The 15,161-nt window shown below is 40.1% G+C and overlaps 1 protein-coding gene across 4 annotated transcripts in view; it reads left to right on the forward strand.

Annotated features, from left to right (window-relative positions):
* Nucleotides 1-3,934, forward strand: part of PKIB (cAMP-dependent protein kinase inhibitor beta) — a 54,425-nt gene extending 50,491 nt beyond the window's left edge. For all 4 annotated transcript variants that reach the window (XM_035538631.2, XM_050709758.1, XM_035538633.2 and 1 more), the window contains exon 3: nucleotides 3,020-3,934. In XM_035538631.2, coding sequence (XP_035394524.1) covers nucleotides 3,020-3,105 — 86 coding nt within the window. In that variant the 3' untranslated portion in view covers nucleotides 3,106-3,934. The remainder of the gene's footprint in view (nucleotides 1-3,019) is intronic.
* The last annotated feature ends 11,227 nt before the right edge of the window (nucleotides 3,935-15,161 follow it).

A 15,161-nucleotide genomic window follows, 5' to 3' on the forward strand; every position in this document is an offset into this window, starting at 1 on the left:
AATCTGATGTTTGTTTGTTTGTTTGTTTGTTTTAATTTCAAAAAGCTCTTCCACCTGGCACAGGTTGCACACGGTGAACAGAGAGTAGGTTCCAGCAAGAGGGAACTGTTTCCCTTATCAAAGGGGATGCAGATGGGAATTACTGCTGTTATTAGTGTCAGGAACTGTGGAAGTAAAGCTCTTGAACTGGCCAGTCCAACCCACTGAAATATTCATTGCCACATTACGTATAACTAACCTTTGTATTGTTTAGAGCAGTGAACCTTGAGGGACATGCACAAAACCATGTTAAACAAAGCTCAAAACATACAGCAGCGGTAGATAAGTGCCTCATGTTTGTTTCATTTTGGTCTCTGGAAAGCTTAGTAGTTGGAAATTATATACTTTTTAAAACATGGAAAATTTCTCTCTGATCCTTTTTCTTTTTCCCTGAATAAAAATAAACATGAAAGAGTGAATGTCTTGTTAAAAGAAATGTTACAGCACAACGTATAATAAGCACTCCAGACAGAATAATCCTCTTCTGGTGTTCATCCAATGTATAAAGAAAAAGAAATGACACAGCTACATTAGCATTAGCAAAATGTACCAATGCTTTCTTACAAATGCAAGGACCAGCACTGCCAGGATTTGGAGAACAATTTAGAGCATGGAATTATCCTTTGCTTTTGTCGTCGGCATATAGCTGTACCAGAGCATGCCCGGAAGGAGCAGCGGCTGTTATCAGCACTCTGCAGTAATGATAATAGAAAGTGAATACAGGACACGGTTAGGCACACTGTGACGAGTGGGACCTGCTTGGGTGCTTTTTGGGGTTGGGAATTGGGAATTCTACAAGTATCGAATGGGAATTACAGCCTCATTTTCTTGTCAGTTAAACTTCCAATCAGCTAGCAAGCAAAATGAGGGGAACTCATCAAAATGGACAGAAAGTTTGTAAGTTCAAATGCTGTGACTGGGAAATTGTTTGCTTGGGAAACATTTTGGGCTCTAACAAGCAACTCTTTTGCCTGTCTCTGGCTTTAACAATAAGCTATTAACAAAATGAAAGCCACTTCCAGCTCAGAGCAAAAAGGCTGGATAAATGAGAAAAGTGAAGACGGAACATGTGGCTATATAAAGCATGCCCTATTTTTTTCTGCTGTGAAAGATTCAGTGAAGATTGTGGGAAATGGTGAGGAGGACTCTCTCTGTCTTGCTTCAAATTTAGCTAATGCTCATTGGATCATACATTTCCTTTCCTTCTAAAATGCTGTTACTTGCTGTCAGACAGAAAGGTCAGGAACACAATGTGCTAATACCATTTGTCTGGTTGAGAAAAGATGCATGTATTCTTTATGAATACACAAGGATCCTGTCTGTGTGATACAAATTCCCGTGCACCCTGAAGGTTGCACCAAATTCATGTTCTCGTTGACATTGATGGGAGAGATTTTGGCACCAGCTACTTCCGTCAGAGCCTAATTCTGAAATGAAGGCTATCTGTAGCCTAACTACCTCTGGTGATACGTTAGTTTCGGAGGGCTGATACTTCCCAAAGGTGGTCTGGTAGGAGGCTGTAGTGGAACCACGTTAAACAATTGATTGGTGTCCTTGGTGATCCAAAGGTTAAAGAGGAGTCTGCAAGAAGTTTGAGAGCAAAGAGGCTACACTGGCCACCTGTAATCTGCTTTAGGGGAAAATTCTGCCAATAACTTGTTTGCTGATTTTTTTTCTAGGTGACTATGTATGACTGACTTGATGCACTCAGCAGCTTAGCACTTGTTGCACACCTAAATGCTGCCAAGTACGAGATTAGATTTCCTTGAGCAAAGTATGTTTTCCTCTACCCTGTTTGCAAGACTGCACTGGTATTGGACATCCAACCCCACACAGAAGCAGCCAATAGAGGATAGAGCTCTATCTCCCCTTCCACAGCAGTGCTGTGCTATGTAATAGTGAAGGATGGCAAATAACTCATTTCTTAATTTACCACTGTAAATCTCCAAAGCTTCCAAATCACTGAGCAGGCTGAGAACATCAAGCAGTTTCTGCCAAGAGCTTTAGCTGATAAATTGCTGTGGTATGTAGAGACCAAGATATATAATTCTTTTGTCTGTTTGTGATATTTTATGGCAAGTCTTCAGGGCAAATAGCTGAAAATGTACCCCTTAGATTATGACTGTTAAAGTGGATAGAACTTGGAAGATGGTACAACCAGATTTGCTGAGCAGACCCCTCCTTGCCTCCAAAAGCTATGGTCTGTCTTAGATTTGTGTATACAAACTGTATTGTTACCATTGTTAATGCCATGTGGGACTTGAAGATAGTGTGAAAATAATTACGCTTTGCAAGGAAATCAAGGGAAGAGGAGTTCTCATTTCTCAGTGACAGAAATCAAGCATCAAAAGAGACAGAGCTGAATTCTGTTGTTCTAATGATGACCATGACCATAAATCACTTACGCTAGGGTGCTTTTACTTGTACTACTTCTGTAATCATTCCACTCTAATGTATGGAAGAATGAACTTCCAAGTCAGAATACAAGAGAAAATAAATATATAAATATATATACATGCACACATCCCATCATCTTGTGACAACAGGATGAATTTTCCTAGGTATTTCTTGGTAAAAAAGGTCAGCCAGATAACTGGCATGTTCATAAACTGTAATGTTATCTACCTGAAACCAAGCAATTCTGAGAGGAATGCAATATTCTAACCTGACTTTGGAAATAACCCAGAAAAAAATAATAATAATAAAGAAAAGTTATCTCCAGTCTGATTCTTACAACCAAGTGCACATTGATCAGCAGGTGCAAGGAACTGGGAAATCAGCACCAATAGGAAATTGCTTTTGGATGATGCCTTTGCAAGTTCTTTATCTTTTCAGTTAATCTCCCTTTCCAAAGCACCCATGAGTGTGGTAATAAAGAGCCAATCTAAATAGAGGTGATCAGTAAACCCAAATATTTAGCTGCAATTAAAAAGCTCTGAGAGTGTGCGTGGTATAAATGTTTGATTCTGTGTTTTTGTAGATGAAGGAGCAGAAGGTGGAGAAATGCCATCATCCAAAGCGTTGCTGGAAAGTCAAGAGGCAGAGGGAAAGAGCAGTGATTCCTAACACTTAAGGACTGCTGGATTAGCGAAACCCATCGACAGACTTTCCAGAGTTTCCCTGTGTCGTTACCTGTTCTGAAGTGTGGTAGCTACTGCAGCAGCACAGACAAGACTTCAAGACTTTTGCAACATCCTTGTATCTAGGTGGCATTAAGATGGAACTACTTTTTTTTTTTTTTTTCTACTGTAGTCCATCAGAAACAATGTTCTACACATCCCGACGGGAAGAGAACTAAAGAATGTATCTGGTGTTCTGAGTTCTGTAATGGTTATTGTATTCATCCTAACTAATCTTCTTTGACAGTTTCAATGAATATAAATAGCAGATGTACCAAGTAATGATTGCTTTAAAATAAAAGACCTATTTCTTAATTTTCCAAAACAGCTTCTTTCTCTCTAACACAAAGGTGTATTTACTCTCCCCACCTTAAGAAGATAATAAGTATGTATTAGATTACAGACCTAATCTGCAGTTCATCTCCAGAGATTTTTGTTCTCATTAGGGATATGTAGATGAATGTGAAAATTAGGAAAAAAAAAAAAAAGGAAACAAAAAAATACATATTTTTCTCTCTTCCTCCTGACTTCAAAGAATTTTGTATACCACTTAAACCACCAGTGTCTGTTTTTAAACTCTCTTTAAACTCTATTTGATTATGGCAGATCATTTCACATATCTCATTCCCAGCAGTCTTGCTACTTCTGTCATTTCTGTTTTCAGGCTTAATATTGTAGCTATTCATGTGTATCTGAAATAAAATAGCCATGTTTGTAAGTGATTAAAACTGTTTGATCTTACAATGGAAATTAAATAGCTATTATGTTTTCCGTCTTCTGTTGAATCCTTGATGTTTCTTTTATTTGACAAGACTCAAACCCCATAATATAAAATTATTTCATCTCAGTTTTGCTTTTTTTCTTTACTGCTGATGAAGATGTTCCAATGTTTTTGATATTTACAATGGGTGTTCCCCGCTGAAAGGCATTGTTGTGCTATGGAAGTCATGCTCCTGGAAACACCCACATGCACCCCTTTATTGTAGGAGACCCAAGATTTATGCACAGACGTGCACCGTTACTGCAGTCTAAAGCAGCTGCCATTTTATGTGCTTTGTGAAACCTAACCAACACTGACAATCAAATGCTTTTATTTGCCCATACAGTCTCTGCTGGACTGTAGCCAGAGGGAAGAAGCATCCCCAATAGGTACATCAGACATCTGACAGGTATTCCATCTACAAAATATCTGTGTATTTTACAGCTGGCAGAGAGCTGGCAGGGAGGTTTTCCCACACAGCTACTATCCATACTATGCATTTGCATTTGTTCATGGGCTGTCTTTTGGGACCATTCAGTAAAGGGTGGATTTCATCCAGCTGAGGCAATACCGAATACCCTCCTCTTATCTGCATTCCTTCAACAAGTGCAGTGCAGTATCTCAGAATTACTTTCAAGGTTGGAAAAGTCAATAACCTACTCTGCTGGAGCAAAACAGGTGGCTTAAGCAAGTCTGAAGTAGCTGACATGGAGGACCAGAGTTAGAAACCACAGCAGAGAGGGACTCAGAGTTAACTGTATCTGTGGTATACAAGCTTGTTTGGGTTGCAGTGCCATTCTTGTACACCACCCTCCTTTATAGCATCCGGGCACATAAAAGCGTTGTTTCAAGAAGTTAAAATGATCCCGTGGAAATCAAGTGGTTGAGCATTACTGAAGCAGAATTCCTTATATGCTTTAAGTGGAGCATATGCTAAAACGGTCTTCTGGGTCATGGCCTATATTGAATTTTCCTCTTCCATCACAGTTGCAGCACTGGATATATTTAGAATCTTCTCTTACATTAAGCAGACGCAGAAATTTGGGTTACAGGAGTAGGTACTTAAACAAGTGTTTTGCTAGCCTAAGAAACTTTTTTTTTTTCCTATTAAAATACCAGTCATGTGAACCAGATGAATTTAGCAAATTATTCATGTGTTAAACTATGTATAAAAATCACAGACATACACGCATGGAGTTAATTGCTCACAAATGTTGAGCTTAGAACCTTAAGCAGGGTGCTAAACACCCTGGAAAATTGGTGCTTACTTTGGTCTTGAGCTGTACGAACCTGTCATTGAGAGAAAGGGTATGGAAAGAACGTTAAAAGAAACACTGCACAAGAAATAAAGACAAACAGGAAGATTTAAAATGCAACTCAATTAAAAGCAGGATTAATGTATTTGATCTATAATATGTGGGGTTTGCAAATGACTGCTACAGTCAGTCCTCATTTGCCTGTTCTTTATCTAGTTGCAGATTAACCAAGTTGCAGATGCAGAAATACTTTTTTTTTTTTTCTAAATGCACATACGGTTTGCGTCTAAAGAATTGTTAGTGTAGGCTGCATGAGAGAGCTCTTCTGTAGTCAATTCAGATATAGAAGATGAGTAGCTAACCAGGGCTAACTATACCCTGGATCTTGTCAAATAAGCCTTTCCAGTTTGAGGCAGCTGCATATTTCTGGCCTGTATACCTAGAACTACAAACACTGGTTGGTGTGAGAAATATCATGCTGAAAAACTTTGGTATCGAAGAATTTATTAGCTCTTTATTACTCTTGACACAGCCAGACAGGAGGTAGTGAAACCCTTTCCGAGCTCTTTAGGGGCCTCCAGGCCTGGCGTTTAGGGGTTTAGACAGGGTTATGGTCTGAAGCACCCCTAAAGTTGTGGTTCCTTTTTTTTGTTAGTATCTTGAAGATAGGTCATAAATCCTGACGAACTTTGGCTGAGCCTGGAAAGAGCCAATTAAGTGCTTCTGAATACTTCCCACTGAGCCAGTTTATCCGGCTTTAACCAATATCCAGGATATACCACCCTCCCATTAGCTCAGCTAATGAATAATTAATGATAGTGTTTTCTCTTAATCCATAGAGTAACAGATTTATGGCCCTGACTCAGCAGAATATTTTAAAACGTGCTTAACTCGAAATGCAGACTAGTCTCACTGAAGTCAATAGAACCACTCAGTGCCTAAAATTAGGTACATACTTAATTAGCTTGATAAATTACACCATCAAACTTCTATTAGGGCTAACCTGGTATTATAATGCATTAATCCCAATTTCCATTTGCAGCGAGTGCAGCACAGGCAATAGCATCTTTTTCATCAGCATAAAACACTGTCCTGGGCTTTTATAGAGCCAAGACATGTATTAGGACCAAGCAAAAAGGTAACTGTTGTCTCCAGCTTTTGGAACTTAATGAAGTAATTATTCATTCTCAGCCACGCTTCATACTTAAAAGAATAGGAAAAAAAAAAAGGCAAGGAAATAAAAATAAACCCCTGTAACTTCATTGTGCATGCATAAAACAATTTAGATGCATTGAACATGTATAAAATTGGCCTCAATCTTTTCCAGATGTCATTAAGACAGTAATTTTCTTTGGGTCAGCCCTTCATCAGAAGCTCCATGTAAGAGGTGGGTGAACCTGCTGAGGCATGTCTTTTGTTTTTATTAATCAGGAAAGCTCAAGTTATTTTCTGGAAGGCAATGAAGGATTAAATAGGTTTTAAGGTAGAGGACTGATTATTAGAATGTTCTAATTTAGAAAGATTAAGAGAAGTAATAAAACTTTTTTTTCTTTTTTTTTCTTTTTTTTTAGGTGAAGCTTATTTGCTATAATTTCTCATACATCTACCTTCACCTATGGCATATGCCATTATTCTGGTAAAATATTGCATCAGCTGAGCTTAAAAAGAAATGTCGGATGAAATGAGTGGCAAAACAGTTTGCAGGGTGGCATATTTTAAAAGGATTTTGCAAATCATTGATAGTACAGCAATGCAGAGGCTGGATTCGGTTGTCATTGAAGACAAAGATCGTTTTACACTAATTGCAGTGTGAATTGTATCTAATTTTAGTTTGAAGTCATGAGTTACTAATCATACAGAAAATTTCTCCCATTTTAGAAAGTCCACGAACAAAGGATTGAGACAAGGAAACTGCTCAGTGGAAACATCAAATATGTTTGTACTGTCCAAGATATGATATTTGCTTATATGGATCTTTGATCTGATGTGACCAATTCTCTGTTGTGCAGCTTTCACTCCAGGTCGTAACGGAGCAGTAATGACTTATATGTCTTTTACATACATAATATGCTTCCAAATGAGGCCTAGAAGACAAAAAGGGTTGTGTGCACAGAAGTTTCTTCATGTGTACCATACAGGAAAGTAAATCTTGAAGTGTATGTTAAAAGTAATCAGTATTCCTATACTCACTTCATGGATGCTATTAATAAACAGATGCTTATAAATGACAGGTCAGCTGCCATATACCACCTGTTTCACTGTTCGGGGTCTGCAGTTTTTGTAGAGAGAATTTATTTAAATAATGCTCAGCTACTTCCATGTAAGAATCACATATCAAAATATTAGCTGATGGTTTATTTTCAGTTTTTATCCCAGCATATTCATAGTTGCACCATGATGACCCACTGTTTGACAAGCAGAGATGTGGAATTATACCTTCTTTATCACTCTCAAATAGTGAGAGGCTACACAGTTATGACACATTAATAAATACAGGGGAGATCATACAAAGAATTATAACTGCACTTGCATTAATTAAAAATGACAACACAGCAGTGGCTAGAAGAGGTTTAAACCACACTTTACCATTGTGTATACCAAATATCTCTACATATCATATATGCAAAGAGGAATATTTCAAGATCTAGAAAACTGCTTAGGCCTGCTTCGTATTCCTCTCTTCTCCCTGCTCGAGCTCTGTGTGAAATAAAACCTGTGAGGAAGAATGAACAACTCAGAGACTTATTTCTGCACGGATTTCTTCACCGGTTTGTCACAGGCCTTATTTGCTGTGCCCAAGGAGCATAAGCCCCAGACCTGCTGTGGAGCATGGAGGGTCTCCAGGATCCCCACTGGGCTGTGCTGAGCCCACTAGGGAACAATGGTCGTGAGCTCCAAAGCGGTTTGGCTAGAAGTAACAAGGACTTAACTGTCCTGCCACCTAGTGGGATCCTCAGTCTGCCAGGTAGTTTGTTCAAATAGATGGAGTCAGTCGTTTAAGCGACCTCAGCACCAGCTGGGAGACAGCTACTTGAGAGTGAAGTGCAAAGCAGGCAACAACTGGGCTGGCTAGAGACTGACTGTGTCCACCTGATCTGAGACACTTACTAAACTTTTTGCTAGGGGTCCAAACATGTCATTAGAGTCAGTACCTCGATGTCTCTATATATGCAAAAAGTTTGGTGATCACAAGCAGCAGAGATCTTGCACCTCTGAGAATATTGTTCTAATGATGATTAGATTGGGAAAATAATCCTCGCTAAACCCTCCAGCTACATTAGCTACATAAGCACTGTCACTAGCAGATGTGCAGCACTTCTTCCTGTTTTCCCTTCTAACCTACTCCCTTGTACAGTGTCTGTCACCACTGACCTGAGGACCCAGATCTCCCATGGAAACTCACTCACACCGCATGTGCAAAGGCAAGGCATTTAGGGTCCAAGGGCTGAGCTAGCCAAAAGCATGTTGAACTTGTAAACACTATAGTAAAACAAATGTCTAACCCTGGCTTGCAGCCTACCCAGGTTTACAACCCTGTTCTGTGCTTTGGGTTAGGGTGCCAACACCGCCATATATGAGTGATTTTGAACTCTGTTTCACCTTCCCCATTTGAAGCTGCTCTATGCTGGATAAAGATTAGGAATAAATGTTAGATCTGTTATTTTATTTTATCATTTCACTTCATGTCCCTGCTTAGGTGCGTGAGGAGCAGTTCATACCCCAAGAGGACTGAAGGCAGCAGACAATGCTATTAGCTTCACTGGCACTCTTCCTGTGCCAGGTCCTTGGCTTTTAATGCAAGCCTTATGTTTATGGAAAAAATATATAATTGGCTGGTGATATAAAGCCTGCAATGTAAAGGGACCTCATTTAACGATTTAGACAATCCTTACCAGTGCTTTATTACTATTTTACGAGAATCCACCGTATAGTGACTGCAAGTCCAATGCCTATCATACAGCATACTGAGAAACAAATCCCTGAGAGAATGGTTTAACCTTCCTATCTATATACTTGCCAGAAACCTTGAGCACTTCGGTCACATTCTTAAACGACCCACCAGTGGAGGCGGCCTGAGAGCACAAGATGGCGCCCGAGTCCGTGGCAGGCCAACGGCCGGGCCCTGGCGGTCCTCATAAACGCTCCCACCCCGCCTCTCCGCGCCTCAGAAATATCAGATTTTGGGCTTCCTTCGCTAAAAACCATGACATGAAAAAGAGGGAGAGCTGCGGCAGCGCCAAGCAGCTCGGCTCCGGCGGGGATGCGGGACCGCGCTCGCCGGTGGGGCCGGCAGAGGGCGCCGCCGCCCGCCCGCCCACTCGGGGCAGACCGCGGCTGTTTGCGGCCCCGGCGCGGCGTGCGGGCCGACACGGGAGAGCTTCCCCGGCCTCACACCAAAACCTGACGTACCCATCGCCTGCTCGAGCCCAGCCCATTCCTTTCCCCTGTCTGAATGTCTTATCTAACGCCATTCGACGCCTACATCAGCCTCCTCACCGCCTTCCTTCAGCGCTCGCTCCGTTCTTCACTCATAGACCTACTTATGCCTCCTTATGCCCAACATCAACTGTTAGTGCTTTAAACACCCCATATTAGAAAGCAGTCTCTTCAGTTGCTTTCATATACAGTAAAATGAGATGTAGAAGAACAACTCATTGCTATTCCTCCCAGCAAGTACTGGACAGAGAGCTTACATATCAGACAGACCCCTAAGACCCTTGAGCCAGACCCTGAATAGCCTTTGTCTTGGGCACTGAGAGAGGGAAAGCTGCTCTAGGGAAAAAAAATAGCATGTGACCATGTAAATAGAGGTGGTGTTGCAATATAAAAAAGTGCTGAAATAAGTGTGTCTCAGGCATTTTCTTTCAGACAGCCTTTGAACTCTTGACTTTGTAACTTTTTGTTGTTGTTTGTTTTCAGCGTGGGCTTTTGTGAGTGGAAATTTCTAGCTAAATTTATGAAGGATAAAATGCTGATACGTAAGAAGGAGAATATTTAAAGCTGGGGAGACTAAGAACAGTGGGAATAGGTTAAAGGAATGAAAGCTGGTCCACTTTCTTTTCCACAGCCCTTCTTTGAGCAGAGCAGCTGAGTCTGTCTTGGCATGTTCCTGTACCCTTTGCGGCTTCTGGACTCTGGATGTTGTCGGCGCTGTCTGCAGCTCCCACCACCTGCTCAAGACAGTTTCAAAGGTCTGGAGGAAGATGCTATTAGAAGCCTTGTTTAACTATTACAAGATTAGTTAAGGAGCTTGCCATACGTAGAAGCTCTGGGTTATGTATCAGCCACATGGAGGGGGAGATCTTTTGAAATACATATGCATGGACGTATACATGTTGAAGGAATAGTGGATGTATCCATATGTTCCCACTGGCATTTGTTACAGGACAGTCCAGGTAGTAAGTCCCATGATTATGCAGGCAGGGACTACATGCCTGTTTTCCTTTTGATGCATATCTGCATCTTCTCTTACAACAGAGTCTGGATTTGGCAAAGCAGAAACACACACTCAGCAAGTTACCGATGTGTTTTTAAGTCTTCCATTGTGACTTCCTCATGTGATTTCTTGCATAATCCAGGATATGGAACTTCTCTGAATTGCTTCCTGTATCACGTCTAATAGCAGTGGCTGTTAAAGTAATTTATAACTTGCAGGGATGAAATATCTAATAAGGCAGTTTGTAAGTTGATCTGGTGGTTAAGCCTCTTCACAGCTAAAACACACTTTATTTTTAATAAAATTTTCTCTAGACTCAACTTCCAGTGATTGGAATTTTCATATCTTTGCATACTGGAGTGCAGATTCACTCTTATTTCTGTTTCTCTGGGATTGTCTCCCAACATCAGGGATGACAAATTTTATCCAAGTTTCTCTTGTTATTAGTCCCTATTTAAAGCTAGTAATGAGCTATCTTAACCCTGCAATGCTCAAACTTGCTTTAGAATTTTGTTTTCCAGGAAGTTTACGTATTTAGACTCATGAAAACTGAAAAATGATGCAACACTTGCTCACAAACCTATGTGTAAAGCAGGGATATGGCTGCACTCTGTGAATGAATTGACAAGGGAGGTGTGTAATTCTATCTAGGTCACCCAGCATGAGCTAACATTTCAGAAGCACTCCTGCCTGATTTGTGTCAGGCATTTTTTTTCCATTAACAACAGGCCCATAAATTTATAACCTATTATTATTTTAAAAATATATATTTATAAAATTATTTATCAAGACTGTGGAATTCACAAATTTCTTGGGAGTGCATTAACAGTCTCTGGATTCCTCTGCCAGTTTAGGACTGCAAAAGAAGTAGCTTGTGCCACAGAAGAGATTCTGATTCAGAGGAGACAGTGTCAGAGGGATGTGGCTCTGACTTATCTGAGGGATGACTTCTGGCTTTGGCAGGGTGTGACTCAGCCCTACCAGTCCATAGCTGGATGGAAAAGAGAGGGATTCATGCAATATCAAAGTCTTGAGGCTGGTTATACTGATTGCCAAATAGTCTCACTTGGTAAGCGTTAGCCTCCATGGCATATACTAGGGCTGTAGAAAGAGAGTATGATACTCAGAGATTACCTGTATCTTTAATATTGTAAAGTTTGGATTGATGATGATAAAAATCATTCCCTATCTTTGCTAAAATACAGAATCCTTGAAACTTAATGCAGTGTGTTTCTGCTCCACTAGTATTCTCACTGGTCTGCTCTGAACACCAAATCTACACAAATCTTCCAGAAAAAGTTGCATCTAGTCAAAGACAAGTCATCTAATCTGCTTAAATGTTTGTGCTATTCTTCTGATTATACACATTATTATTTTCACTGTGTTCATCTTACTCATATGCCTTCTGAGTTTCTTTCAGAGTCATTATTGCCCCTGAAATAGTTACTTATTTATAAGATTGCTTTTCTTTCTTCCTCTGGTGTATGACTTCGCATTTAGCCATGCTGAAGTTGTAAGTCTGGAAAGCTGTTTTTTAGTATTGATTTCGCAATAACTAGGCGGCTGTTGTAAGTGACACCTAACATTTCTGTTAACCTTTTGAAGTTTTTTTAAATAGCTTTTCTATGCTTAAACACAAAAGAAAGCAAAGGCAAATATTAAAATAACCAAAGGCCTAATGGTACTAAGATAAAGTAACTTAATCTTCAATAGATAGAACTGGGAGCCAGGAAGATGACTAGTTCTAGCACCATCTAATTTTTTTTTGAGGAGAGCCTCAGTCTTCAGAGTCCTCTGAATGGCACATATAGTAATATAAGATATCAGACAACAAGCCCCAAAATACCCTTAAGAAGGTAAGACCCTGGAGATATTTAGTAGTATTTCCCTCACTCTTTAAACCATTGTATACCAGCTGTCCTATCAGCTTAAATTAATGTGAATAAATGTCTTAACAGTTCATAATGAGGTATTAGCAGGTATTTACTTTCCAGGTCTTTCCTAATCTCATGTTGCATCAATTTGTATCCTCAGAGAGAGTCTATCAAAATGAAATCCACAATCATAGACCACTCTGTGTTCACCAATTAGCCAGAGACACCAGGAACAGATCTTAACATAACTTGTGCTCTGATGTTAGCCTGTCCTGGCATTATTTTAATTGAACTTTCACACTAATAGGAAGCCTGCTAACATGTACCTTAAGCTTTGCCTAAGGTACGCCTTGCTCTTAGAAGGCATGTGGTATAAACATGTCTTCCCTGCTCCCATCTGAATTACCTTGAGCTTTGCCTACCATATGGTCTGCTGTTCCAGCAAAGCCCTTCCAGTGGTGCTTACATAGCACAAAACTGGATTCTTACAGCTTCTTTATACCTAGGACCATTCTATGACCACTTGTGCAGCTGCATATTTAGGCATTTTCTTCATCAGGCATTTATCTCTTTTGTTTAAACTGGGATATCTAAGGAGCTGCACATCACTAAACTTAGTAATTTTCTGACTCACCAAAAAGCACTATTGTTTATTTTTATTATTGGGGTCAGCAAATCAGCTAGAGGATGCATGAGATAATTTTCGTTAAGGACATTCTACTGCCCTGTTTGACATTAGATTTTTCCACAGCACCAAAAATCAAATCATTCTCAGCCCTGAAGCAACATCATTCCATCTGACACAGCAGCTACTAAAATCCAGTCATTTCTGTATTACGCTGAGATCAAAGCTGAACAGAGTCACAGCAGGGCTTCAAACAAGGTTAAAATGTGTTGAGTATACCCTAGTCTGCTCTCTAGGAAATCTCTTCTGCTTCCTGCTACACATAATTTTCAATGTGCTTAATTCAAAAGTAGTCCCTTTTATGAGATTCCCCAAATGCCTGAGTGAGTTAGGACCCTGAATCATGTTGGCTTTCAGTGGGATTTAATACCTAAGGTCTTTGAGTGCCAACACTTGCTTTCATATCAGGAGAGTTAGGATTTGGTGTCACTGCTACTTTTTTCTTGCGTACATGGACACATGCAAAGATGTTCTCCAGCTTCAGGGTCTGCTGATCCACACACAGAAATGTTTGAATAATACAGTCATCTCTAAATTATCTGAAAGTCTTATAACATAATATCACATTAACTATTGATCAAACTCTACAGAGTAATAATGGCTATCGTACTACAAAGATGCTGAAAGGATAGGTTTAATTGAGTTGTTGTAGCAAGAGTAGCCCTCCTGTGTTAGATCCACAGCAGGACATGGCAGAAAGCTAGATAAACCTGACTTCAAACACTACCTGCACTAATTTTACTACTTTTCCATAACCAGAGTGCTAAGCCTTTAGTGACAGGCCACACTGACTAGATTCTCAGCAGCTCCCAACATTGATTATGAGGAATCCACCTAAGACAACCTGTTGGTCAAACTTTTCCATCACATGAGCCTGGTGGCAATTTTGTGCTTTTTTTTTTTTTTTTTTTTTTTTTTTTTCCTGAACAAATTATTATTATTTTTTTTAAGGGTTGAACTGAATTGACCTGAGTCTGTGCCCCTCATTCTCTGAATGCCTGGGGGCCTGTGAAACAGGGCTATAACAGAGGGGAAAGGTAGCAAAAAGCATTTTTTGTGTCCTTTATTCAAAGGCTGAAGGTTAGAGCTGTCCCACATTCACCCTGGATGGCCTTTGGGAGCAGGGTTTACTGATTACACTGGGGTTATAGAGGGTTTGACTGACTACAGGCATTAGGTTAGTGGACATGCATGTGAGATGCACTGGTAATGTTGATATTCTGTGCATACTTAGGAGACAGCATTTTTCAACTTAGACCAAAAAAAGGGACTTCTGTCCTTTCAGCCTTACAAGCAACAACTGGTGGTCTGTAATTTCAAGTGATGCTCTTGCTCTCCCTGTGTTTCTGAACGTGAGTTGAAAAGTCTCAGAAATACAGGTCAGAAGAGGAAGTTGGACATAAATTGAGGAGCTGCAAGAGGGCATGCGTAACTATCAACACTATGTCTCTGTCTGTACTTCAGCGTAAGTAGATGGAAGGTTGAAGAGGAATAGATGCACTAGTTCATACCCTTAGTTAGGTTATCAAAACTAACAAAAATGTGTTGTGTGGTAAAAGGAATTAGGATTATATCCCTGGGGTTAATTCAGAGAGGGGTTAATTCTTTCTGAGGCCAAGTCAAAACGTGACAAATCAAGCATCAATTGCCCTATACCCAAAGAAGGTGCCATACCACAAGAGCCTAAAAGAAATGCAAATGACAGTCCAAAGCTACTTTTAAAATATTAGGAAAATATTCACAATTATTTATATTTCGTGTGGCTGGACCAGGTAGACAATTGTTGAGGTTTTATTCCTAAAGCACAGGAAATCACTTTCACTTAATCCCTGAGTACTGCTGCAAGAGCGAAGAGCTAGATTCATGACTCTGGAACCTATCCCAGCCATAGGTCAGGAAAAGCTCACACCATAACTTGAACCACAGCGCTGGGCTGCTTTCTGAAAAACTCTCAGAAGATGAACTTTCAAGGAATTTCAAAGAACTAGAAG

The sequence above is a fragment of the Cygnus atratus genome, chromosome 3 (assembly GCF_013377495.2).
Source record: "Cygnus atratus isolate AKBS03 ecotype Queensland, Australia chromosome 3, CAtr_DNAZoo_HiC_assembly, whole genome shotgun sequence".
NCBI classification, from domain to species: Eukaryota; Metazoa; Chordata; class Aves; order Anseriformes; family Anatidae; genus Cygnus; species Cygnus atratus.